The sequence below is a fragment of the Macaca fascicularis genome, chromosome 11, assembly GCF_037993035.2.
Source record: "Macaca fascicularis isolate 582-1 chromosome 11, T2T-MFA8v1.1".
Classification (NCBI taxonomy): Eukaryota; Metazoa; Chordata; class Mammalia; order Primates; family Cercopithecidae; genus Macaca; species Macaca fascicularis.
Genome location: NC_088385.1, coordinates 27517231 through 27543291, shown reverse-complemented (window position 1 = coordinate 27543291; position 26061 = coordinate 27517231). Strand labels below are relative to the sequence as shown.

Here is a 26061-nt window from a genome sequence, read left to right as displayed (position 1 = left end):
TGCAGTGGCCGGATCTCAGCTCACTGCAAGCTCCGCCTCCCGGGTTCACGCCATTCTCCTGCCTCAGCCTCCCGAGTAGCTGGGACTACAGGCGCCCGCCACCTCGCCAGGCTAGTTTTTTGTATTTTTTAGTAGAGACGGGGTTTCACCGTGTCAGCCAGGATGGTCTCGATCTCCTGACCGCGTGATCCGCCCGTCTCGGCCTCCCAAAGTGCTGGGATTACAGGCTTGAGCCACCGCGCCCGGCCTTCTAATCCAGTTTTTAATGTGAAAATGTTTAATGTGAAAATGTTGTTCAAAGCAGAAGCAAACCTTTTGTGTAACCTTGGTGGTATTAAATTTGTTTGTAAGCTATTTCTGCCCTGTTAGCTTTTGTACTGAAACATGTTTTCTTGCTTTTCTTGTAGTATGGAAGAGAAGAGAGCGACTGGACAATTGTGCTATCCTGAGTGGAAAATAGAAGATACCAACTGTATGCTACCGGGACAGACTGTTGTATTTGAACTGTGATAGATTTCTTTGGCTACCTGTTAGCACTTGTGCATAATGTAGTTTGTAGTGTCAGTGTGTTACAAGAGTGATTGTTTCTTCATGCCAGAGAATATGAATTGCAATCATCAAATGGTGTTTCGTAACTTGGTAGTAGTAGCTTACTAGAAAAATATTAATGTAAGCCATATAACATGGGATTTCCCTCAATGATTTAGTGCCTCCCTTTGTACTTCACTCAGATACTAAAACAGTAGTTTATTCTTTAATGTAAGTTACGTTCTGCTCCTCAACCAAATGCAATTTGTGTGTGTGTGTTTGAAAGCTAAGTTGAGAACATTTCATAGGTTACATTTCCTGGAGCCTATCTTTATCCACAGAAAGTGTTCTCTTTTTTTTCAATCGAGACTTTTAAAACTGGATTTCCTCCCATCACAGTTTTTTGCAGGCCCTCCAAGTCCATCTTAAGGTAAATATCTCTCTTCTTCCTGACGTCACAGCCTGAGCATACTCATGCGTTAGGAAGACCTGAGTGCATTTCCCACCATTGTCCTTTCCACATTATATTGTAGCTTGCTGTCTGTCAGGCGACTACAAGACTGAGGGTCTTGTGCCTTATAGATCTTTGTATCCCCAGTGGCTGACACATAGTAGGTACTCAGTAAATGGTTTTATAATGAATTAATGAACATTTTGCTTCTGTAGAAGTATACCTTCTTTGTTTCTATATTATGAAACCTCTTTATTAGAATTTGTGATTGATTCTGACACTGTATAGATTTACCTTATATTGTCTTTATTTTCCATGAGCTACTAAGTCATTAGAGATACTCTGAAGCATAGTCAGTTTAGAAAATAATTTCATATTGACTGTGTTGGAATTGTCTTGGAATTGAAGATACATCCCTAGAGCAGGGGACCCCAACCCCCAGGCCACAGGCCACACAGCAGGAGGAGGTGAGTGGTGGGACAACGAGAAGCTTCATCTGTATTTACAGCTACTTCCCATCACTCACATTACCACCTGAGCTCCACCTCTTGTCAGGTCAGTGGCAGCATTAGATTCTCATAGGAGCGCAAATCCTATTGTGAACTGTGCATGCAAGGGATCTAGGCTATGTGCTCCTTATGAGAATCTAATGCCCGATGATCTGAGGTGGAACAGTTTCATCCTGAAACCACCCTCCACCCTGCAGTCTGTGGAAAAATTGTCTCCCACAAAACTGGTCCCTGGTGCCAAAAAGGTTGGGGACCACTGCTCTAGAGAGAGGTCATGATATCATACCAACCAAATGGAAATGACAAATGTTTTGTGTTAAGTGTTAATTACAGAAATAATTTTTTTTTTTTTGGTAGAAAACAAAGAGGCATACTCTGATTTTTATACTGTTGTTGCAGGTGCTCTTTTCTTTGAATGGAGATTTGGTGAGCAAGTGGTTAGGATACAGGGAGAGCTATTATGGGTGATATTTTCCGTGTTTAGGAGCTGTGAGTTAAAATTGTATCCTTTCTGGTTTATCTAGGGAAAGTCAAATCTTGACAGAAAACATTTTTCCTTGGAAGGTCAACTCTCAGAGTATTTTGGTTTCCCTCAGTCCTCATAACTTTCTTCTTGCTGAACATATTTTATTCTCTTTTCAGAGAAGGAAAAAAAAAGGATTCTAAAAGTTTGATGCATTGGAAAAATTTCCTTGAGGCAGTTAGCAACGCACAGCAAATGGGCTTTGATTCTTTTCCAAAACTTTTAGCCATAGGGTCTTTTATACACAGGAATAGTAAAATGAAAATCGAGAAATATAAGATGAAAAGGAATGGTAAAAATATCTTTTAGGGGGCTTTTAATTGGTGATCTGAAATCTTGGGAGAGGCTGTTCTTTTCAGACCTGAGGTGCTCTTGAGTCTCCTGCACACTGTGTACCCCAAGCAGCATTCTAAGGTTGTGCTTTCGCTTTGGCTAACTCCTTTGACCTCATTCTTAATATAGTAGTCTAGGAAAAAGTTGCAGGTAATTTAAACTGTCTAGTGGTGCACAGTAACTAAATTTCTATTCCTATGAGGAATGAGAATTATTTATTTGCCATGAATACATTTTATACTTTGCATCTCCACTTTTATTGTGGCGAGACATGCCCATTGTGAAAGTTAGAGAACATTACGTGTGTATCATTTCTTTCATAAAACCTTAAGAGCATTTTTAAGCCCTTTTCATCAGCCCCAGTGAAAACTAAGGATAGATGTTTTTAAAACCTGGAGGTCTCCTGATACAGAGAACATGATCCACCATTGTCATTTAAGGAATAAGACAGGAAATTGACCTTGACGCTTTCTTGTTAAATAGATTTAACAGGAACATCTGCACATCTTTTTTCCTTGTGCACTATTTGTTTAATTGCAGTGGATTAATACAGCAAGAGTGCCACATTATAACTAGGCAATTATCCATTCTTCAAGACTTAGTTATTGTCACACTAATTGGTCATTTAAGGCATAAGATAGTCTAGCATTGGGAACATGTGAAGCTAATCTGCTCAAAAAGATCAACAAATTAATATTGTTGCTGATATTTGCATAATTGGCTGCAATTATTTAATGTTTAATTGGGTTGATCAAATGAGATTCAGCAGTTTACATGTGCATTAATATAAACAGAATTGGTGGCACTTAAAATGATAATGATTAACTTATATTGCAATGTTCTCTTCCTTTCACGTTTTTCAGTTTTTACATTTCAGACCGAATTTGTCAGCTTTTTTGAAAATACATCGGTAGAAACCAAGATTTTAAAATGAAGTATCAAGACAAGGGCAAAACCTGAGCAGTTCCTAAAAAGATTTGCTGTTAGAAGTTTTCTTTGTGGCGGTCATTTATTAAGGATTCAACTCGTGATACACCAACAGAAGAGTTGGCTTCAGAGACGTGTTTCCTGCTCTCTAGTGCAGGAATGAATACATTTATAACACCTGCTTTAGCCTTTGTTTTCAAAAGCACAAAGGAAAAGTAAAGGGGAAAGAGAAACAAGTGACTGAGAAGTCTTGTTAGGGAATCGGGTTTTTTTCCTACCTGGTAAACATCCTCTATTCTTTTCTCAAAAGATTGCTGTAAGAAAAAAAAAAAAAAGAGGCAGAGGCAGGCAGCAGCAAGAAAGCAGAGCGGAACATCAGCTAGATGGTGACATGCAATGTGAGCTCTCTTGAAGACATGGGAAACCTACGTTATACACCTTGGGTTAAAATTCTTCACCATAATAGTTTTGTTGCTTCATAAAATTGTACCTAAGCAAGTGATCTTGCTTGCCTCAAATCCAAGCAGTCTTGAACACCTGAAGGCGATTAATGAGTATATCTTAGTCAAAAGAATTGTTGGAGCTTTTTATTAAAGCTGCAGTTTCAGTTCTGCTTTTGGGGAATTGTGCTATGCAAGCAGCTGCCAAAATAAGCTCATTTATTTTTTCCAGTCCCACTCACTCAGTGCTCAGTCACTATATTCTGTTTCCTTTTTTTTTTCAACTTGCATATTTGGTTTCCCCTTATGATTGGGAAAGATGAATTTTCAGCAGAAAACAGTATTTGTTCACTTTCAAAGAGTGATAGTTTCTAAAACATTCAGAGCAATAAGTATTCATCAGAGGTACCAAATGAGGCAGAAGACTTAAGGGTTAGAGAAACCCCTTATTTCATGTCTTGATTCTAAAATGATCAAAGGACTTTTCCTTGTAATGTGGATTTCTTCTTATGTGGATATGTAAAAACTTCAGTTATAAGTAGTAATGCTAGCAGGTAATTTTAGTGGACATTTTATAACAACTGTCACTTTGTTTTGCCACATGTAGTTTGTTCAGCTGTTTTCCAGATATTTCCCCCCAAAAGGAGGCAAAGGGTACCAGCTTTTCAATGAGCATTACCTATTACTTGGCAAAGATGATGAAGACTCTATTAATAGTTAATTTGATAAATGTTGACATAACCAACAATAGAGATTAGGAAGTTAGTTTTAGGAAATCAATGGCATATACACATTACCCTCATGGAGTTTGTATTCTACTACTTGAACTGACTGTAGCTATAAAAGCAATAGTTAGATAGCTGAATAGTTAGATCATAAGCAAGGAAGGCCAGAGTACATCTCTTATCAAGAAATCAATGAATAGTTGATCTCATTTTTAAAGCAACGTTATCCTTCTTTAATTCCTTCCTTTCTTCTAGTGCAAAACTACTTAATAAGGTTGGTGTTTAGGTTAGTGTTCACACCACGCTCATCTGGTGTGAATTACCTCCTCCCTCTTTACTGTTTACTACCAACCTAGTACATGTGTTGACTGCATTCTTTTCAAACAATGTTGAGTTGTCATGGTGCATCTAATAAATTAACACCACGGATTACTGCATCCTTGCTGATCTTCTTAAATGCAAAGCCAGATTATATGGACATAAACAAAGAAAATGATCCTAGAGTGAATTTTTCTAGAAAATATCTATTATGAACCATGCTGTTTAAAGTGTTAGCTTGAAGGTGATGGATCCAGCTATTCAGAAAGTAACTTTCATATAACCATTATTTTGCACAGTATGAGGTCTTAAATGTATTGGAAGAGATAAATTTTTATCATTACCAAAACCCCTTTTAAAGATTCAAAGGTGGAAGAAAGTGATTTATTTTTTCTCTTAAGCATACATATATAAAAGACTTCTCGGATGTTCAATTTGGGGAGGTTGATAATGAAACATATCAACAGAGTATAGTAGTTATAGCAGTGTTTGTGGATAAATAATTCCCTGGGGTCAGACATATATATACATATTTGCTTTAGTAAATGATAAAGGCATGAAATCAGTCTAAAAAATTGAAGTGGAGGGTGATGGGGGAGAAAAAGAACAGAATTTGAAGCACCCTTTCAAATCTGCTGGATACAAGTATTGAAGTTTTAAGTCATCTTATTTTGTCTGAAAGTGTGTTTTTCATTCTACAATAGACCCAATCAACAAGACCTATAACTTGAGTTGCATGATGTTCAGTTTATGTAATCTACTGTTGGGATGGTAAGAATTGATGCAGGCTGTGGTGTAGGAATGAATTAAAGTATAGTTTCACTGGCTTTTCTCTACATATCGACCATCACAATGGCTAGGTTTCCTGTTGCTCACTATTGGATTATGGAGAAAATTTTAATGAAAGGTGATATCAGAGGAAGAATAAGTGGAGGTAGAGAAGAAAGGAATGATAGAGGGGGGGAAAAACAAAACATATTTCTGTGTTATCCAAAGGAGCTTTTTCCTTATTCTGTCAAGCACTGTGATCTTCAGCTTTCAGTGTAGTTGCTAAAAACAAATTATGCTGCTAGGTAGTGACTAAATATAGCGAACACTTCATCAGATATTAGAATTAGGTCACACCATTGAGGTTATAATCTGAGGGTTGTGTTACATAGAAACCACTTTAGATTATTATCAATTTGGACTAGACTTTATTTTATAATTGCATAGTCAGTAATATCTATTGTGTCATTTTTTCAACCATTTTATTCTAAGATCCGTGAAGCTTCTTGAGGCCAAATAAAAGAATAAGTTTAGACGAGAAGTAGATTGTAACTTTTTTCCCTTGGAGATACCATTTACCACTATCTCCCTATCCTAATAGGTGGAAGGTTTGCTGAATTGGAAATTGGTTGAATATTAGTTTTTAACTAAAATGTGCAATAACACATTGCATTTTCCTCAAACTAGTTTTGTATGATCATTAAAGTCATTCTCAGGGTTAAGAAAGGAATGTAAATATCTGCCTCAATTTGTCCTTCACCGGTAAGTTTTTAAAGGGTGCAGATTTTGAGTCAGGTCTTAAAACTAAGCTCACAAATCTGGATGCATTTCTAAAATCTGCAAATGTTTCCTGGGGTGACAACAACAATGAATAATCCCACAATATACCTCAGTACCTAATACATGGAACTGGGGCTCAACCCACTGTTTTTAAGAATTTGCGCTTACTTGTGGCTGAGGAAAAATAAGTAGTCTGAGGAAGCAGTTTTTAAATTCGAGCTTATAGATAGAAACAGAATATCAACTTAATTATGAAACTGTTAGAACCTGTTCTCTTGTATCTGAATCTGATTGCAATTGCTATTGTAATGATAAACCCCAGCCATTGCAAGTCTCAAATATCTTAGCTGTGTAGTGATTCTTGAAATTCTTTTTAAGAAAAATTGAGTAGAAGGAAATAAACACTTTGTAAATCAGGCTTGGCTTTTATGAAAGATCATTTACAGGCTATGTTAAAAGGATTTTAGCTCACTAAAAGTGTAATAATGGAAATGTGGAAAATATCGTAGGTAAAGGAAACTACCTCATTCTCTGAAGGTTTTGTCGAAGCACAATTAAACATTCAAAATGGCTTTGTTACACCAGAGCCATCTGGTGTGAAGAACTCTATATTTGTATGTTGAGAGGGCATGGAATAATTGTATTTTGCTGGCAATAGACACATTCTTTATTATTTGCAGGTTCCTCATCAAATCTGTAATTATGCACAGTTTCTGTTATCAATAAAACAAAAGAATCCTGTTTGTGTGGTTTCATGAAATCAGCATTGTTGAATGCATGAAGTAATAGTGCTTAATTAACATTTTTATGATGTCCCAAGGTTTCTGGTCAAGGGAAATAAATGTAGGATCATATTTTTACACCAAAATGACACAGAGAGAATTGAGCACACCAGAAAGACCAGAAACCACACCACTGGATAGAGGTTAAATATATTTCTTTTTCAAACATTTGGACAAGAAAAAAAAATGGGCATTTAAAAATTATCCTTTCCCCTGGTTATGGATTTATCTGTAGTCAAACTTAGCTTTGCTGTTTGAGATTTGCACAGAATGGGGGGAATAGATTACTTCTTCCCACTCGTTGTCATAATGGATCTACCTCACTGATAAACACCGTATATCTATATGTGGTTAACTAGCTTTAGAATAAAAGAAACTTTAAAAAGTAAAAGGCCTAGAGATTTTCAATGATGTGTGCCTTTTAGCCAAACCAGGCCTTGCAGAAATTGTCCTCAAAAGCACCAAGGGAGAATAAAGCCAAGTGCAGAATTACCCAAGGGTCACACATTTTGTATTCATTTTATATAATTTGCCTGAATGATTTGAAGTCCAGCAAAACCTAAAGTTTTGCAAAGAGTTACTGTAAACTGAACTTAAAAATGTCAGAGTGCTCAGTGACCCTCTTCTCCAGACCCTGTCAACCTGTGAAAATACTGGCCTTCATTCAGATCGCTCAAGAAGTTACATGCAGAGTTTGGAAGGTCTAGGCAAAGGTTATTAGTCAAGTGTTCTTACAGTGTCAACGCTCAACTCCCACAAGCGTGAGAAAGAGAGACCTGTCATTCCTGAGGGTGATGACATACATTTACTGGAGCTTATATAATTTATCAGATAAGACAGCAGTCTCCTTCAGGATAGAAAGTGTGTTTTCTACGTTGATTTAGTACAAAACAAAAAGAAAAAGGGAGATATTTCAAATTTTATAATTATTTTTCTGCTAAGCTGATTCAGTGTGATTTAAGCATATTTTTCAAGTCATGAATCTTGATTCCACACACATGCCATATGTACCTTACATTGTGATAATTTATTTTTAAGTGAAATATGCTATTATAGTCTGACTTTATGTATAGTGGTGATCAACTTGCAGGATCGCATTTCTGTAACCAAACAGCCCACAGCTGAGATGTAGATGCTTCTTATGTCTGTGGAATAATCACTGAGCTTGTTCTCTAGCTATGTCTGTATGCAACAGGGACAATGTTGATCAAAACCCATGATCACGCTTTCCAAAAGTCTGTCAGTAAGCCACTAGGGATTCTGAAAAGTTCATGAGCTGAAACAAATAAATTGAATTGGAAGATTCATGTTGATTTTTTGTATCCCAAATGCAGCATACCAGTTTTTGAAGCTGAACTGATTACGTTAAAAAGAGATTAAGCTGCATTTGTTTTAAAGACAGTCACATGACCAAAAGGTGCTCAGCATCATTGTTCATTAGATATGTGCAATGAAATCTGCAATGAGATATCATTTCACTCCAGTTAAAATGACTTATGTCCAAAATACAGGTAATGACAAATGCTGGTGAGGGTGCAGAGAAAAGGGAACTCTCTTACACTGTTGGTGGGAATGTAAATTCATACAACCACTATGGAGAACAGTTTGGAGGGTCCTCAAAAAACTAAACATTGAGCTATGATATGATCCAGCAATCCCACTGCTAGGTATGTATCCAAAAGAAAGGAACTCAGTACATCAAAAAGATACCTGCAATTCTATTTTTGTTACAGCACTGTTTACAATAGCTATGATTTGGAAGCAACCTGAGTGTCCAACAGTAGATGAATGGATGAAGAAAATGTGGTACATGTACACAAGGGAGTACTATTCAGTCAGAAATAAAGAATGAAATCCTGTCATTTGCAACAACTTGAATGGAAATGGAGATCATTATGTTAAGTGAAATAAGCCCAGCACAGAAAGACAAACTTTGCAGGTTCTCACTTATTTGTGGGATCTAAAAGAACCATTGAACTCATGGAGATAGAGTGGAAGAATGGTTACCAGAGGCTGGGAAGGGTAGTGGTGGTGGGAAGGACAGAGGAAGTGGGGATGGTTAATGAGTACAAAAAAATAGAAAGAATGAATAAGACCTCATATTTGATATCACAGCAGGGTTACTATAGTCAATAATAACCTAATTGTACATTTTGAAATAACTTAGAGAATAATTAGATTGTTTGTAACTCAAAGGATAAACACATGAGGGGATGCATACCTCGTTTTCTGTGATGTGCTTACTTCACATTTCATGCTTGTGTCAAAACATCTCGTGCACCCCATAAATATATACACCTACTATGTACCCACAGAAACTAAAAATATAAATAGTTACATAATCTAGTAAACACTTCCCATGAAAAACTTATTTGTGATAATGATGAGCAAAAGTGATGCATACATTAATCTCTGGCTTCTTCCAAGCCATTGTAGGATGTCACAAAACAGCTTTCTTACCATGCAAGTAGCCTAATAATTAACAGGATGGTTAAGGGCCATTGGCTGATCCTGAGATCTTGAGTGAGTTTCCTAAATTGGCAAAAAAAAAAAAAAAAGAGATCATAATAGTACCAATCTTACTGGTTAAAAGGATTAGTGAGAATATAAATACCTTACAATAGTTCATGTGTAAAATGTAAACTGATGCAATTTTATTAAAAATAAATGAATGAGGCCGGGCACAGTGGCTCACACCTGTAATCCCAGCACTTTGGGAGGCCAAGGTGGGTGGATCACGAGGTCAGGAGATTGAGACCATCTGGCTAACACGGTGAAACCCGTCTCTACTAAAAATACAAAAAAATTAGCCGGGGATGGTGGCGGGTGCCTGTAGTCCCAGCTACTTGGGAGGCTGAGGCAGGAGAATGGCGTGAAACCGGGAGGCTGAGATCGTGCCACTGCACTCCAGCCTGGGCGACAGAACAGGACACTGTCTCAAAAATAAATAAATAAATAAATAAATAAATAAATAAATAAATAAACCTAAAGACAGAAAGGGACTAATAGCTCACAAAAGTTCTGTGTGAAGAAGCTGTGGTGACAACTTGTAGGATGGCATTTCTCTAAGCAAACAGCCCACAGCCGAGATGTAGATGCTTCTAATGTCTGTGGAATAATCACTGCGCTTGTTCTCTAGCTATGTCTGCATGCAACAGGGACAGTGTTGATCGAAACTCATGATCATTCCTCTCCACCCAGTGGAGGTGGTAAATGTTCCTAGGTTCAGAGCACAGCTACTTGGGACAGGGGCATAATCTAGCACTCCCAGACTGCTTAGAGTGAGTTAAAAATGTGTGATTTACTCAAGTCTGGAGGTAAAAACCAGGGCTGGATTAAGCAATGATGATCGATTATTGAAAAACACATTTTTCCTTTTTACAAATATGAGTTCTATGTTCCCCAAGAATACAGCAGTGATGATTCATTTCATGTGTCAACTAGGCTGCGGTGCCCACTTGATTGGTAAAACACTAACCTAGATGTTGCTGTGAAGTTATCTTTTAGATGTGATTAATACTTAAATCAGTAGACTGAGAAAAGCAGACCTCCCTCCATAATGTGAGAGGGCCTCGTCTGAGCCATTGAAGGCCTTAAGAGCAGACAGGTTTTCCAAAGAAGAGGGAATTTGGCCTTGAAACTGCAACATGGAAATTCTGCCTGAATTTCCAGCCTGCTTGGCCTGCCCTGCAGATTTCAGACTCAAGACCGCAACATCAACTCTTACCTGAATTTCCAACCAGTTGGCTTGCTGTACAGAATGTGGACTCGCCATCCTCCACTATTTTATGAGACAATTGAATCTCTCTCTCCATGCATATATGTAGATAGATACAGATGGTGGTATATTTCCTATTTGTTCTTTATAGAATCCTGACAAATACAACAACAAACTGTATTTTTACTTACAGTTTCCTCTACTAAGTAAAAAAATCATGTACTGTATTGTTCTCTTTTGTCTCAGGCAAGTCTATTCGTTCAGAAAATTGTTCATCACATAAGAAACTAGTGATAGTGTACTCTAATCGCAAACATAGTATCTAAGAAAAAAATAAGGATTCCAGGACTGGCAATGTTGCACAACCAAAACTAAATGAGGGCAGATATCAAAAGAGTATTTTCAGGCATCAATGGAAGAAATAGTTCTGAGTGTTGGGCCATGAAATGCCTTAAATTATTGTTGTTATTATTGTGTTCAGGACCTGAATCTATGCCCCGAGAATGCAACATGGCTAAAAGTAGACAGAAAAAGCTTTTGTGGTATAATTGAGGAATGGGATGATTTTGTCATGTAAGAGCCGTCCTAATGATAAAAGTCAGCTTCATAGTTGTACTAAAATGTGTGGCTGCAGTGATCATCATGAGTGTCATCCAGACCTCCTGTCTACACAGTATGACAACCAGGTTCAACCCCAGACTTACTGGTGCTCCCACTACCAGGTTCAAGTTAAGAAACATCTTTGTAGTCATTTCGACTTTTGTATCTCTGTATTCCACGTATATTAAAGTTATCTTTTGCAAGTCAGTTTTTGTAAACTCCTGAATAAAGAGAACAAATTGATCTGCATCTGCAGCGAGATTTGACAAGGCAATTTAAAAGGCAATAAGGAGCAGAACAAGGTTAAGTGATGGAGACAGGGATTATCCATAGCAGCTCCTCACCAGTTTGGTTCTCACAAAAGGAGAAGATGATCTCATATTCTGTATGAGGGAAAGGAAGAGAATTTTCCTTGGACTTGCTTGTTTCATAGTCATGAGGTTAATAGTTCCATTTTCTGCAAGAGCATTTTCCACCCAGTTTAATGCAAACTTTCTTTAACAGCGATCATCCTCCTCCTGATACTAACCAATAATTATTCTTCTTGCTAATCATCAATTTGAATGGCTAAATTTCACAGTCAAGTGTACAAAGTCTGCTAGATAATTTTGTTTTTGTATTTCCCTTTTATTCATATTCATTCAATTTCCCCATAGCCATCTAGGAGACTATGAGAACTTGTAATTATTTATGTCAGTGTTTGCCTCTCCCACTAGACTAGTTTACATAGAGATTACATCTAGCACATTTTTCTATATTCTCAGACAAAATTTTTTAATCACATATGAATAGTATGCATTGAGCCTCCAGCCTAGTATCTGACATCTAGTAATCACAAAATACTTGGCAGACCTATCTGAGCACCATTTATCTCCAAGGCTTGAAGTCTTCTGGTTTGCAAGCTCAATCTCACCCAGTGCATGAGTTAATTGGCAATAGGCCTGACAGTGCATTAACAGCTGAGGCTCAGGGGCATGAGCTTAGCTTTACTGCCCTAATCCCAGCATCTGGTGTCTCTTGGATGAGTCCATGGGTTTCACCATGCTAGAGCTCTCTCCCTAACCCACCAGATGTGTGTGTATCCATCCTGATTGACTTGATTTCTGCCCTGGTATAATTCTTTGTAACAGGCAGTGTGCTCAGTCTCAGCCCACTTGACCAGGGCCCAACCACCTTCTCAAGCCTGGACTTTGTCTCTTCCCACCCAGATATAGATGTGTCCAGTTTCCATCTAGATGGACATCTTTGAAACATAACCAGGTTGCAAACCTCATGCTCAATTATGGTTATTGCTAAACCCCATCAACAAGTCTGTAACTCTTCAATACTGAGAACGGCTTTCCTTAGACCCATGTTTGCCATAACCCCTTGGATATGGTAACTTGAACTGATCCCTCCCTCCTTCAGCTTGCCTGGCTCTGGTCTGTAATGCTTTGTCTGCCAGTTTGCTCTCTAGGTCTCAACTTACAAGCACTCCCTCTTGGTCCAAAGAGACAACCATTTAGCTTGAAAAATCATGTATGTTAGCTTCTTGCTGTCTGGGTTTTCTCTCATTTAATTAATTTTTTTTTTCTTTAGAGAGTAATGTCTTTTAAAACCTAACATTGCAACTACTGGGTAAGTTTTGAATGCTTTGCACTCAAAGAATTGTTACTAGACCAGCAGTAGCAGCAACTGCTGGTGTGGGTGCTTTTTAGAAATGCAGAATCTCAAGCCCTCCCCCAAACTACTGAATCAGAATCTGCATATTAACAAGATGATTTATTTGCATATTCATTTTTTTTTTTGAAACAGGAATCTCGCTATATTGCCCAGGAAGGAGTGCAGTGGCTATTAACAGGCGTGTTCATAGCCTGTGATATGATTTGGCTGTGTCCTCACCCAAATCTCATCTTGAATTGTAGCACCCATAATCCCCACATGTCATGGGAGGGACCCAGTGACAGAGAATTGAACCATAGGGGCAGGTTTTTCCTCTGGTGTTCTTATGATAGTGAATAGGTCTCATGAGATCTGATGGTTTTATAAAGGGCAGTTTCCCTGCACATGCTCTCTTGCCTGCTGCCTTGTAAGACATGACTTTGCTCCTCCTTTGCCTTCTACCATGATTGTGAGGCCTCCCCAGTCATGTGGAACTGTGAGTCCATTAAAACTCTTTTTCTTTATAAATTACCAAGTCTCTGGTGTTTCTTCAAAGCAGTATAAAAATGGACTAATACAGCATGCTACACCCTGAAATTCCTGGCATCAAGTGATCCTCCTGCCTCATCCTCCTGAGTAGCTGTGACTTCAGGTAAGCACATTCAAATTTGAAAGTGCTGATCTAAAAAATCTCTCAGCATTACATCAAATACAGGAGCTAAGGAGAAACTATTGTGAAGTTAGAAATAAGATTCATTTGGCTGGGTGCAGTGGCTCACACCTGTAATCCCAGCACTTTGGGAGGCCAAGGCAGGTGGATCATGAAGTCAGCAGTTCAAGACCAGCCTGACCAAAATGGTGAAACCCCGTCTCTACTAAAAATGCAAAAATTAGCCCGGTGTGGTGGTGCATGCCTGTAATCCCAGCTACTCAGAAGGCTGAGACAGGAGAATTGCTTGAACCCAGCAGGTGGAGGTTGCAGTGAGCTGAGATTGTGTGACTGCACTCCAGCCTGGGTGATAGAATAAGACTCTGTCTCAAAAAAAAAAAAAAAAAAAAAGAAAAAGAAAAAGAAAAGAAAAAGAAAGACATAAGATCCATTTGAAAAACAGAATTTTAAAAGAATTCATTCTGAAGCTGAAGCAATTTTACATCACAATACTCAATGTAGCCTTGTGTTTGCTCGGAAACCCAACATATGCAGGTTTGATTCTGAAATGTTCCCAACCCGCCAATGCCTTCTTGAGCTTTCTCCCTGAACTTCCTTTCTGTCTGAGTTTTGTGTAAGTAAATTATCATGGTGGTCTTTGAAAATTACCACACAGGAAATAACAGGAAACTGTTAATTACTGAATTCCTGCACACTATTTATTCTTTATATTTAGAGCTACTGTAGAGCCTCTGGGCATATATGCACAATTAAAAAGATGAGAGTCTCGGCCAAGTTGCAGCTGTTCTTAAGTTTCTTGGAACACTAATCTAGATTAGTGCTCCTTTTATGTTAACCTATGTTCTCTGCCAATGACAGTTGGTTGGCTGATAACCTGAGGGATGTGAGCCCATTAATGAGGTATCATACATGCAGCTCTCAGCCCAAGTGATCCCAATGAGTTATCCTTCCCCAGTTATGAGTGTAGTAGTGACACAGGATTCTTTTGGTGCCACTTTGCCAGCCGGAAACCTCTGTGGCTGGCAGTACCTCTGCCCAGGCTTTGCGTGGGCAGGCTGCACTTGGCTCACTTCCTGGCCCAGATCCCACAACCACTGTGGCTGCATCCTCAGCCCAGGGAGGGACCATGTGTGCTGCAAGTAGCTTCTACAAATGGGTGCCCACATTCTGATGAGGGGGATGGAGTGGCACTCAAAAACTCAGAGATGCTAGCAACTGTGGAGCTCCAAGAGGGCATCACAGCTTCTATTCAGGAAGTCCCAAGGTTGGGGACCCCAAGAAGCACTACAGCTGTCTCTTGTTCCTGCCATTGCAGCCCAGTGAACAGGGATGTGTCACAACTCATTCCGTCCTAAAGCCTGCAGCTTGGCGAAGCAAGTTACAGCCCTTTTTGCTCCCACTCTTTGGAGGGTTCCCAGTTCCCAGTTCTTGTCCCACAACAAAGAAGAATGAGGTATACAGACACCATAGAGGGAGCAAGGCAGAGAAGAATTTTATTGAGCAACAGAAAAGCTCTTGACAACAAGAGGGTCAAGAGCTGAAATGGGTAGCCCTATGTGTGAGAGGGGGCCCAAAAGTGGATAGCTGTCTGTGAGGCTGAGTCCAGGGTTTTTATGGGTTCAGAATGAGGGAGTGTGTGCTGAGTGGTCCATAGGTGGTCCTGGAAAAAGCACCATTTGATTGGTTAAAAGGCATCATAGAAGTTCTCACTCTGATCATAGATTCTATACCGAACCGGCAGCTCAGTTTTCAGGCTTTAAACTGTCTTTAGTTTGAAGGTCGGGTCTCACCAGGACATCCCTGTCAGCCTAGGAATTTGTCTCCTGCTGTTATCAGTAGGTTTCCCAGAACATGAAAATAGGGTGCTGAGAGTCAAGTCAGTTGGGTTTAGCTCCTGCCAGAATCATAGTTCCTTGTTCTATTGTAGACCAGAAGTAATTCTTACATTGGACTGGACTCTGTCTAAACAAGCACAGATATGAGGAATTTTTTCTGTTTTAACTATCCCCAGAGGAGGAACTGTAACTAACCCTTTCAGGAAATCTTTTCTCTCAAGTCTAAATCCTTTTTGCCATTAAGGAAAAATATTTTCAGACCAGATTCTGAGGCTCATGCCTATAATCCCAGCACTTTGAAAGGCTTGAGGTCAGGAGTTTGAGACTAGACTGGGTAACAGGATGAGACACTGTCTCTACAAAAAAATTTTAAAAAATTAGCTATGCAGGGTGGCACATGCCTGTGATCACAGCAATTTTGGAGGCTGAGATGGGAAGATCATCCAAGCACAGGTGTTGAAGGCTGCAAGTGAGCTATGATTGTGCCACTACGCTCCAGCCTGGGTGATAGAGCAAGACCTTGTTTCTAAAAAAAAAAAAAAAAAAAAAAATTATATTCTATCTGTAGACAGGCTTGAAGAAAATCTGATTTCCATACAATAAAATATTATTATTTTGTTGTCAATAATTTTGCTTCTCTAGATGAAATTGCAAGATTTCCTCTCTGTGTCACATTTTTTTCTTGTCAACCTTTGTATCTATCTGAAGACTCTCAGGCTCTGGGCTTTTCTCACTCTTCACTCTGTGGACCTGGACAATGCGCCTTGGTAATATCCTCGTCAGTAGAGAGGCCACAGTCCTTTCAATTGGTACTGCTGTGATACTTCTGGGTATGACGCTCATTCTGCTCATTTGCTTTACTCCTCTTGGATAATCAATTCCAGCGATTTCTTCAGTGTCCTTTTCTTTTCAGCCATGATGGTTGTCTCTATGACCTCTCATTAGCTGGTTTAAGATACTTTCTCCAGGCCAGGCGTGGTGGCTCATGCCACTCACTTTGGGAGGCCTAGGCAGGTGGATCATGAAGTCAGGAAATTGAGACCATCCTGGCCAACATGGTGAAACCCCGTCTCTACTAAAAATATAAAAATTAGCTGGGCATGGTGGCATGTGCCTATAGTCCCAGCTATCCAGGAGGTTGAGGCAGGAGAATCACTTGAACCTGGGAGATGGAGGTTGCAGTGAGCTGAGATTGCACCACTGTATTCCAGCCTGGGCGACAGAGTGAGACTCCATCTCAAAAAAAAAAAAAAAAAGTTTCTCCAATTTACCAATAAATATCAATTTGAAGTCTATTTTTTTTAACTTTTTTTTTTTTTTAATAGGGCATCGTTCTATTGTTCAGGTTGGAGTGCAATGGTGTATCATGGCTCACTGCAGCCTTAACCTTCCAGGCTCAAGTGATCCTCCCTCCTCAGCCTCCCGAGTGGCTGGGACTGCAGTAGTGTGCCACCATGCCTGGCTAATTTTTTAAAAGTTTTTTGTAGAGACAGGGTCTCACTATATTATCTGGGCTACTTGAGGTCTACTTCTAACTCCCAGGTGTTCCCTTAGTCACAAAAGTAAAATTCGGTGTTACCAGTGACTAAACGAAAAGGAAATTCAAGGCAGTTGTATTATAATGCTGAGCATCAGACTGGAGTCAGGATTTGAGAATGTTCCCCTCTCTGTTCCTGCCAACTCTACTCACTGGCTGCATAGCTTTGACAGATTGACTGCTGTCAAAAGAGAGGTTTCAAGTAGTGACCTCTGAAGTCCCTTCCAATTCTAAGCTTTCTCAACTCTAGAAATCTGTCATTAATGGACTCAGATGGCCTTCTCTATCCCTGTCTTCCCCCATGATTCCCGGTTCTAAGAGGTGACTTGCTTAACAATTACTCTTAGGAAAGAATCTGAAGTGAGTAACCTACTTCTTAAAAAGAAACTATTAGGAAATATATACAAAATCTAAAACACTGTAAAGATCAATACCTTCATCATCCAGGCAGACCCACCTAACAATTTTAATAAATGTTACCATTAACGTTTAATCCTCTGGATATCCTCTCATCTATTGCAATCTCCCCTCTACTCTTAGGAGATAACCTCTCTCCAGGATAGTTATTTAATCTTTAAAGTAAATTTAAGGCATAGTGTTACCCCTGCATGGACTATTGTACTCAAGCTTCATCTCTAATAATAAAATAAATAGGTTTTATATACCTTTAGTAGACTTTTTGGCAGATGGAGAAGATGTGGGGGGCAGAGAGTCCTTCCCAGTGGTAATAGCTGGCTGTGAGAATGATAATATACTTACATTCCATCCCAAGTATCTCAACCAAATGCATCTACCCTGTTGCTGATGCTTTATTTACATTTGTAGGGCTCTAACAACAGGCTCTAATTCGGACTTTTCTTTGACATTTTGTATCTGCTTAACCTTGTTCATCACCTTTCTCACTAGAAACTGAATTTGGAAGGATATGGGAGCAACAGTGACATATACAACAGAGAGAACTACTCTAAATTCCATTAGTTTGATAATGAATTTGTTCAACTTAGAACAAATATCAGTAATCATGTCAACCTTAGCTGCCATTCACCTGTAACAAAACGTGGAGTTCCTGTCCTGGACTTCTGCTCACAACATTTCCAATGTCCTCTCTTGCCTTTCCTTGCTAACCACTTACCAGCCATACGGGCCAACTTCCAGCTTCTCAAATATACTCAGATCCACCTCCTCCAAATTCATTTGCATGTTCTATTCCTTCTGCTTGGAATGATCCCAACCTGATTTTTAGGACACGAGTCATTTCTCCTACTCCGTTTCCTCAGAGAGCTCTTCTTCTATATTATCTGGGCTACCTTGGCTAGAGTGGCTCCTCACCTATGTCATTCTCATCCTAGCACTCTCAGTTTTCATCATGGCACATAGCGCAATTGCAATTGTTTTATTTATTTGCTTGCTTACCCTCTCCTCCATTAAAATATAAGCACTATGCAGACAGATATCTTTTCTGTTTTATTTATCAATTGCCTACCATAGTCTTTAGCAATAGGAGATGTTTAGTGAATTTTTTTTGTAAAAAAAAAAAGAAGGAAGGAAGGAAAAAAAGAAAAAGGGAGGCAAGCTAGCTTTCTTTTTTTTTAAAAAAAATTATATTTATTTATAGATGGAGTTTGGCCATGTTGCCCAGGCTGGTCTTGAACTCCTGAGTTCAAGAGATCCACCACTCTTGGTTTCCCAGAATGCTGAGATTATAGGCATAAGCCACCACCATGCCAGTCTAGCTTTCTTAATGTATTAATCTTTTGCCTTTTATTTTAACTAATCCATAAAAATATCTTTGACTGTAAGTCCAAGCATTTTTTTCCCAATGATTTCTATTGCCTAGTAAATTGAAATTTTCTTCATTAGGTAATTGACCTGAAAGAGAATCTTGTAATTTTTCAAGTCTTTTGAAGAGACTTCTAACTCCTGTAGTAGTAGTCAACCCTCTTTGGAGGGTTACTGTTGATTAAAAAACACACATACACCTTTTTATCTTGAGATAATTAGATTCACATGCATTGTAAGAAATAATTCATAAGGATTCTATGTATTCTTCCCTCGGTTTCCCCCAGTGGTACTCTCTTGTGTCGCTGTAGCATGTCACAACCTGGAAAACTATTATCTTTAATCAAGTGAGGTTTTTTTTTTTTTTTCAATTCTAATTCTTTATCACTCGCCACCACTTTCACTAAAGGGCTTGAGGTCATTTATAAAAAGGACAAATAGAATTCATAAAATCAATGTAATTAATTTTAAAATTAATTACAAAGGAGAAATCAAGGTGAAAAGGTAAAAAACATGTTAACACTTGGGGCTAATTCAAAGTTTATAACTTGGTTCTCTGCAAAGTCAATGGATTATAATTAATTTAGATGTGGACATATGCCAACTCTTCAGAGAGAGAGAGAGAAAGACTTTCTTGCTTCCTAAAACAATAAAAAGTTTTTATAAGAGACAATTAAGTATGTTTCTTAAACAAATACTTTCCTTGAGTTGCAGCGAATGTGACAAGTAGAGAACCACAATGCTACATATCTACCTCCAACATGACATTAGACTTTATTATAGACCTTCCAGCCCCTATGAAACACTTAATGCTAAATTATCAAACTTCACTAAATGACATTATATTATTAAAGTACGATCACAGGAAGCAGGCAATTATTGAGTCATTTACAAAATTCTCATTCTCCTCCTTCTGGGCCCTTGTTAAGATTGTGATTTCCTGGCCGCTTGAAGATAGGCTTGGCCAGTGACTTGCTCTGATCAATAAAATATAAGCAGGGGTGACATGTGCCATATCTGAGTGGAAGCATTTGATTGCTGGTGCTCAACTGCAAACTTCCTTTTCCCTACTTCAGTGGTCACAGAATCACAAGTTTCATGAAACATCTGTCATCTTGGGTCTGTGAGTGACTAAATTAGGCAGAGATCCCTGCTGATCTATGTTTGACATGTTGCATAAATAAGAAAAAAAACCTGGCTGGAATCATTGATGTTTGAGGGTTGTTCATTATTACAAATGTTAAAATAGCCAATCTTGATTGGTATGGAAAATAAATCCCTTAAAATGTGTTTATTTGACTATTCTATCACATCAGGTTCTGATACTTGGGGCTAGGTATTGTCCATTTCTTCCCCTTATTGAGTATGGACAAGGCTGGTCCCACTATCTATAAATGGATCTCTCTGCCAATTTAGTCATAAGTAGGATTTACTCTTTGTGCTAAAAAGTAATCCACCCATGACCATCCACATGCAAATGACTCTAGAAACACATTGAAACTTTGGGAACATGACTAGCCCCAAAACAACTCATTAACTAGTTAAAGGAGAACAGCAGATTATTAAAACCCAAACCTAGAGGGTCAGGTTACAAAGTGATTGAGACTCAGTGAAATGGAAGGAGGTTGTCTGTGTTTGTTTTTGATACTCCTGAGACCTGCCATTGATGTGGCCTGCATCGAGCGCTTCACCCTTAAAGCACTGTGCTATCTTTGGTGATGAAAGGAAGAGAGAAAAGGTACTCATAGGCAGCATTTTTAATTATCTGTTAATTGGATGAAATGGCAACTAAAGTGCCTAAAGGCCATATGCATATTCATAGATTGTCTTCAAAGGGTACAATTACCAAAGCCAATGAAAAAGATTATGAGTTAATATTGGATTGTGATTTGGGGCAGAGCAGGGCGAGGCATATTCAGATATCTTTCTCCAAATAGTTACTAAGATTAATTTGTCTCCCTGGTTTTATATGAGGATGGCGGTACTACAATTTGCCTGGAAGCATAGCATGTTTGTCAAAGTAGCAAGTCCCACAGCGGGTAGTTGTTGGCAATTTTCCTGATTGCTCTGGGTGTACAATAGTCTTGAGGCGCAGGATAAATTTTTTACCCAAAATAAAAGTTTAGACAATGTTTTTCATGATATTCACGTCTAATATGATTTCCATCGGAAGCAATTATTTCTGCTTGTGGTAGACAGCAAATACAATATTCTCTTTGTGAATTTCCATGGGAACATGAAAATAATTTTTTTGTAAGCAGTAGCAATTTTTTTTTATTTTGACAGAGCTTCCAAGAAGTGTATGGAAAAGAGATTTTGGGATACTGTGCTGAAATTCTTTCTCTGCTTTGCAGAATATTTTGACATTTAAGATTTAATATTCAAGTGACAATGCAGGAAGCATAAGTTCCAATTCCACAGGGCCCAGAATGGACGAGAATTACACACACTTTACTCTGTCTGTCCTGGTTCTGCCCTGCTGCTGAGGTCACTGCAGGGGAAGACGTGGAAGGAGAAAAAGCCACACACATCCCCAGGGCACCCTCTAAGTGCCTGAGTTTTTTTTGTCACTATTTTCCTGCCACTTCAGATAACGCAAGGCAGCTGGCAAAATACAAATGCTCAGTGACCAAAGTTTGGAGATTTCCAAGATGAAAATCTTTTCACCTTGTTAGTTTCATCTTTGCTAGTTGGGTCTATCTGAATAAGCTATTGACTTAAAAAAGCTTTTTAAAATTAACAGACTTTCTTTTTTAGAGCTGTTTTACATTTATAGAAAAATTGAGCAGAAGGTACAGAGTGTCCCCATCTACTCTCCTCTCACTCCAACCTTGGAGTGACTCCAACTCCAATCTTGCCAGATTCCTTTATTATTAATGTATCACAATGGCATCGTACATTTGTTACCATTGATAAGCTAATATTGATACATTATTCTGAACTAAAGTCCACTAGTGATTTAGTTTGCATGAGGGTTCACTTTTTGTGCTGTATGGTTGTATGGGTTTTGAGAAATGCATAGTCTTATCTCCATCAGTACAGTATCATGCAGAATAATTTCACCACACAAAAAATACCCTATAAAAGACATTGAATTTTATGGCTATTTTAGAGGTGTGTTACCAGTCTCATTCCCTTGGGGACATAGTCTAGCTCCACAAGAGCTGTGTCATGTGCCATCAGATGCTCTGAAATAATGAGAAATATGTGGCATGGTGGTGGCAGTTCCAGGAATTGGCTCTGCAGCAGGAATGCTCTGCCACGCCCAAGCCATTTAGCCTCTCTCATCTGTAAAATAACAGTAGGAATATTACTTAACACATGAGATATTAAATGAGATACTACATATAAGGGACTTAGAACAATGCCAGGCAGAGAGCAGGTACTCAATACATTTTAGCTGTAATTGTTATTATTCAAAATGAATATATAGATATAGAACTAAACACACACACACACACATGCACACACAAGTGAAAGTGAAACTAGAAAAATCAGAATATGATGGGTTGGTTGTAGCGATTGTCAATGTACTGCTTGTGATAGTATGCAAAAACGTTAACACTGGGGAAAACTAAGTACATGTAGGATCTATGTCTTCTTTCTTTCTTTCTTTCTTTCTTTCTTTCTTTCTTTCTTTCTTTCTCTCTCTCTCTCTCTCTCTCTCTCTCTCTCTCTCTCTCTTTCTTTCTTTCTTTCTTTCTTTCTTTCTTTCTTTCTTTCTTTCTTTCTTTCTTTCTTTCTTTCTTTCTTTCTTTCTTTTTTTCAGAGACAGGATCTCACTCTGTTGCCTAGGCTGGAGAGCAGTAGTATAATCATAGCCCACTGCAGCCTTGAACTCCTGGGTTTAAGTGATCCTCCTGCCTCAACCTCCCAAGTAGCTGGGACTACAGGCGTGTGCCACCACACCTCCTCACTTTTAAATTTTTATTTTTGTAGAGACAAGGTCTAACTGTGTTGTCCAGGCTTCTCTGTATTATTTCTTCCAATTGCATGTGAATCTATATTATCTCAATAAACATTTCAATTAAAAATGATTAAAGTGGTCGTGTGGGCAAGGTGTTGGAGGAATTGCTTAAGATTTACAAGAATCTTAGTGATGAGCAATGGTCATGTGGAATCACCCATCAATCCTAGCTAGGAACCAAAGTGGGCTGTGACAGCCTTTAGGAAAAGTTGGAGAAAATTGAATAGGGAATGGGGACTGATAGGAAAGTTCTTAGGGAAATTTCTTCCTCATTTTTGTTGGGAGTGATCCAGGTATTACGGTTATAAAAGGGAGAAAGTGAATTTAGTGCTTCAACTCTCCCTGGAACCCCATAACAAAATGATTATTAGAAAATCTCCTTACACAACTCATCACTTTAGATTAACAACCATCCCCAGACTATCAACGTCCACTCAAAATTTTTAGAAGTGAGGCTCAATAACCCAAAGCAGGCCATTATTTTGCCCAAGATCTAGGCCGTTAGACACAGCAAACAAAAAAAATCTCTCTGTGAGAGAGTCACCAGCACCATGGGACACAATGTCAAGAAGGAGTTAATTAATCATACGTAATGTGCAGTCTTTCTCCCAAAATGGACTACCCAGATGTAAAATGGAGCAACAGGCTCTATTGAGGATTTGGTTTCCTTCCATTTAAATGCTACAGATGTAGTTCCAGCAGGAAAAATGAATGGGTAATTATCACTTAGCCCAGTGATGGGCTGTATGTTTTAGATGCTTCCTTTCCATTTACTTTGACAGAGGCATTTAATGTCCTGGTTTGTTAAACGCTTTGTTCACATAAACAGCTTTATCTTGGGAATTTCCTTACTGTCCACTTTCTACTTCTTGCAAATCATGAGTGCATTTCTTAGTAGGAACGTTTGCGGGGAATGCCTTTTCACCTACGAAGATATTCAGATTGCTTAGAAGTTTTATATAAGAACTGCTCTATCTCAGCTTCAAAGAGTTGTAATAACATATGCATTTTTTGTCTTTTCTCTCAAGAGCTTTTGTCAACCCAGCTTCTCTCTCCTTGATCATTTCTGACAGAAATGTTACCAGCGTGAACATGCTTGTGGTATTCCTGGAACTGTTCTGTTAAACCAAATTTTTAAAGGTATTTTGAATTCAAATAGTATGAGAATAAGCTCCTGTGGGGAATTTTCACTGAATATAAATATATGTTATTTCCAGTCCTATTCTTAAAATTATAAAATTAGTTTAAAAATGTGTACTTCACAGATCAGATATTTATGACGTATATTATCCACACCTCCCCAAAGTAGTGGCTCTGAATTTTGTGGAGTATTTCCAATAGGCTAACAGTTAAGATCACATACAAGTTGCCAAGGCCATTGAATTGAGTTTTTTTTCTTGCTTAGTATTATTTATTTCAACAACTTTATTCATATATTCTGGATTACAAATGAGATTACTTCTCATTTGTTCTCAAAGAAAATATTGTCTCACAAATCAAAGGGTTTTGTTTGTTTGTTTGTTTTGCCTGAGAATGGGAAGATGTTTGTTTAGCTGATGATTTAGCCACCACAATATCCCAAGTTGTGAAGAAAAAAAAAGAGAGAGGCAGGAAATTCTTGTTAACAAGCAGTCTCTGGGTCTCCTTCAGATTCCATATTCTGTGGATCAACTCATTGTCAGTTCAGAACACCCGGGGAACTAACGGCATCTAAACATCTAACATCTGTTTTTAAATGATAATTTCTATCTCTCCAACTACTCTTCTCAACTTGAAATGTCCCATTTGGTTTAGCTTTCCCCAGATTTAAATTTTCCCTGGCACAAAATTAAAGTTATTTTAGTAAATATTAGCTTGCTTGAAACCTACTGAAGCTTGAAGGCAGTTATTTTCAGATAAATAAAATTTATCATTTTATCTATGAGTAAACAGACATGAAATGTTACTCTGAGAGATGAAAAAGGAGGACCTTATAAGGACATTAAGTCAAGTCTTTTTGATACATTTTCAAACAATTGCACCAGCATTAGTTATGCCAAGAAAAATATGGCTCTTTAAGGTAGATCTCTTATCTTTGAAAGTTGAAAGTAAGGAGGATAACTCTATAACTTTCTCTCATTTAGGATATTCAGTTTGAATGCCTCCTCTACACACACACACACACACACACACACACACACACACACATGCACGCACGTGCGCACCTTCCTGAGTATTAATTGGAAACTAAATACCTGGATTAAAATGTATTTCTAGATAGACAGATGAAACCTAGTTGAGTGTCATTTATAGTTTTTAACATGTGGAACAGCTTGTCTCTCTGTGTTTAATATTGACCCTTTTAGGGCTTTAATTCAACTGCTTGGTCTCATTTGTAGGTATTTTGTTATAACTATATGACAGTCACAGACAAGCATTGTTAGGTAAGTTCCCCATCCCCATTAAGTGTCACTTGTGCTAGATTAGTTTGATTTTGGATGTACGCGCCTAAAAGCTGAAGTCCCTGTTTAGTACTACTGTAGTTTATCTCACAACTCAATATTTTGGAGTTTTTATTTTTATTTTTATTTTATTTTATTTTTATTTATTTATTTATTTATTTTTGAGACGGAGTCTCGCTCTGTCGCCCAGGCTGGAGTGCAGTGGCCGGATCTCAGCTCACTGCAAGCTCCGCCTCCCGAGTTCACGCCATTCTCCTGCCTCAGCCTCCCGAGTAGCTGGGACTACAGGCGCCCGCCATCTCGCCCGGCTAGTTTTTTGTATTTTTTAGTAGAGATGGGGTTTCACCGTGTTAGCCAGGATGGTCTCGATCTCCTGACCTCGTGATCCGCCCGTCTCGGCCTCCCAAAGTGCTGGGATTACAGGCTTGAGCCACTGCGCCCGGCCTATTTTGGAGTTTTTAAAGGTGAAAGAGTTATTTTGATCTTTTCAAAGAGCAAAACCTGTCCTCAGACGGAATCAGTCTTTAGTGGAGAACTGCCTCCTTCAATGCCTGATGAACACTTTCCTGGAGTATAATTTTTGTACCTTCCTCCATAAGAGTTTAAGTTAATGTTTTATTCTGCAGCCTTTCCAAGCAACTCCTGTTATTTTCACTTTGATCTTGTCCTTATTTTAGCTTTTCTAAAATAATCGAATTTTCATTGCCTGAATTGAGTAGCAGGAGTATACATTCCCAGATAACATGCGCTTTCCAACCCTTCCTCATTTACACTAAACATCTCAAACTT

General features: G+C 38.5%; 1 protein-coding gene across 9 annotated transcripts in view; it reads left to right on the top strand.

Moving 5' to 3' along the window:
* BCAT1 (branched chain amino acid transaminase 1) overlaps window positions 1-7043 on the top strand; it is a 137423-nt gene extending 130380 nt beyond the window's left edge. For 7 of the 9 annotated variants that reach the window (XM_065523892.1, XM_005570374.4, XM_065523890.1 and 4 more), the window contains one exon: window positions 408-7043. In XM_065523892.1, the coding sequence (XP_065379964.1) occupies window positions 408-449 (42 nt within the window). In that variant the 3' untranslated portion in view covers window positions 450-7043. The remainder of the gene's footprint in view (window positions 1-407) is intronic. The other 2 variants (XR_012420075.1, XM_065523887.2) reach the window with 1 other exon arrangement.
* Window positions 7044-26061: the final 19018 nt, after the last annotated feature.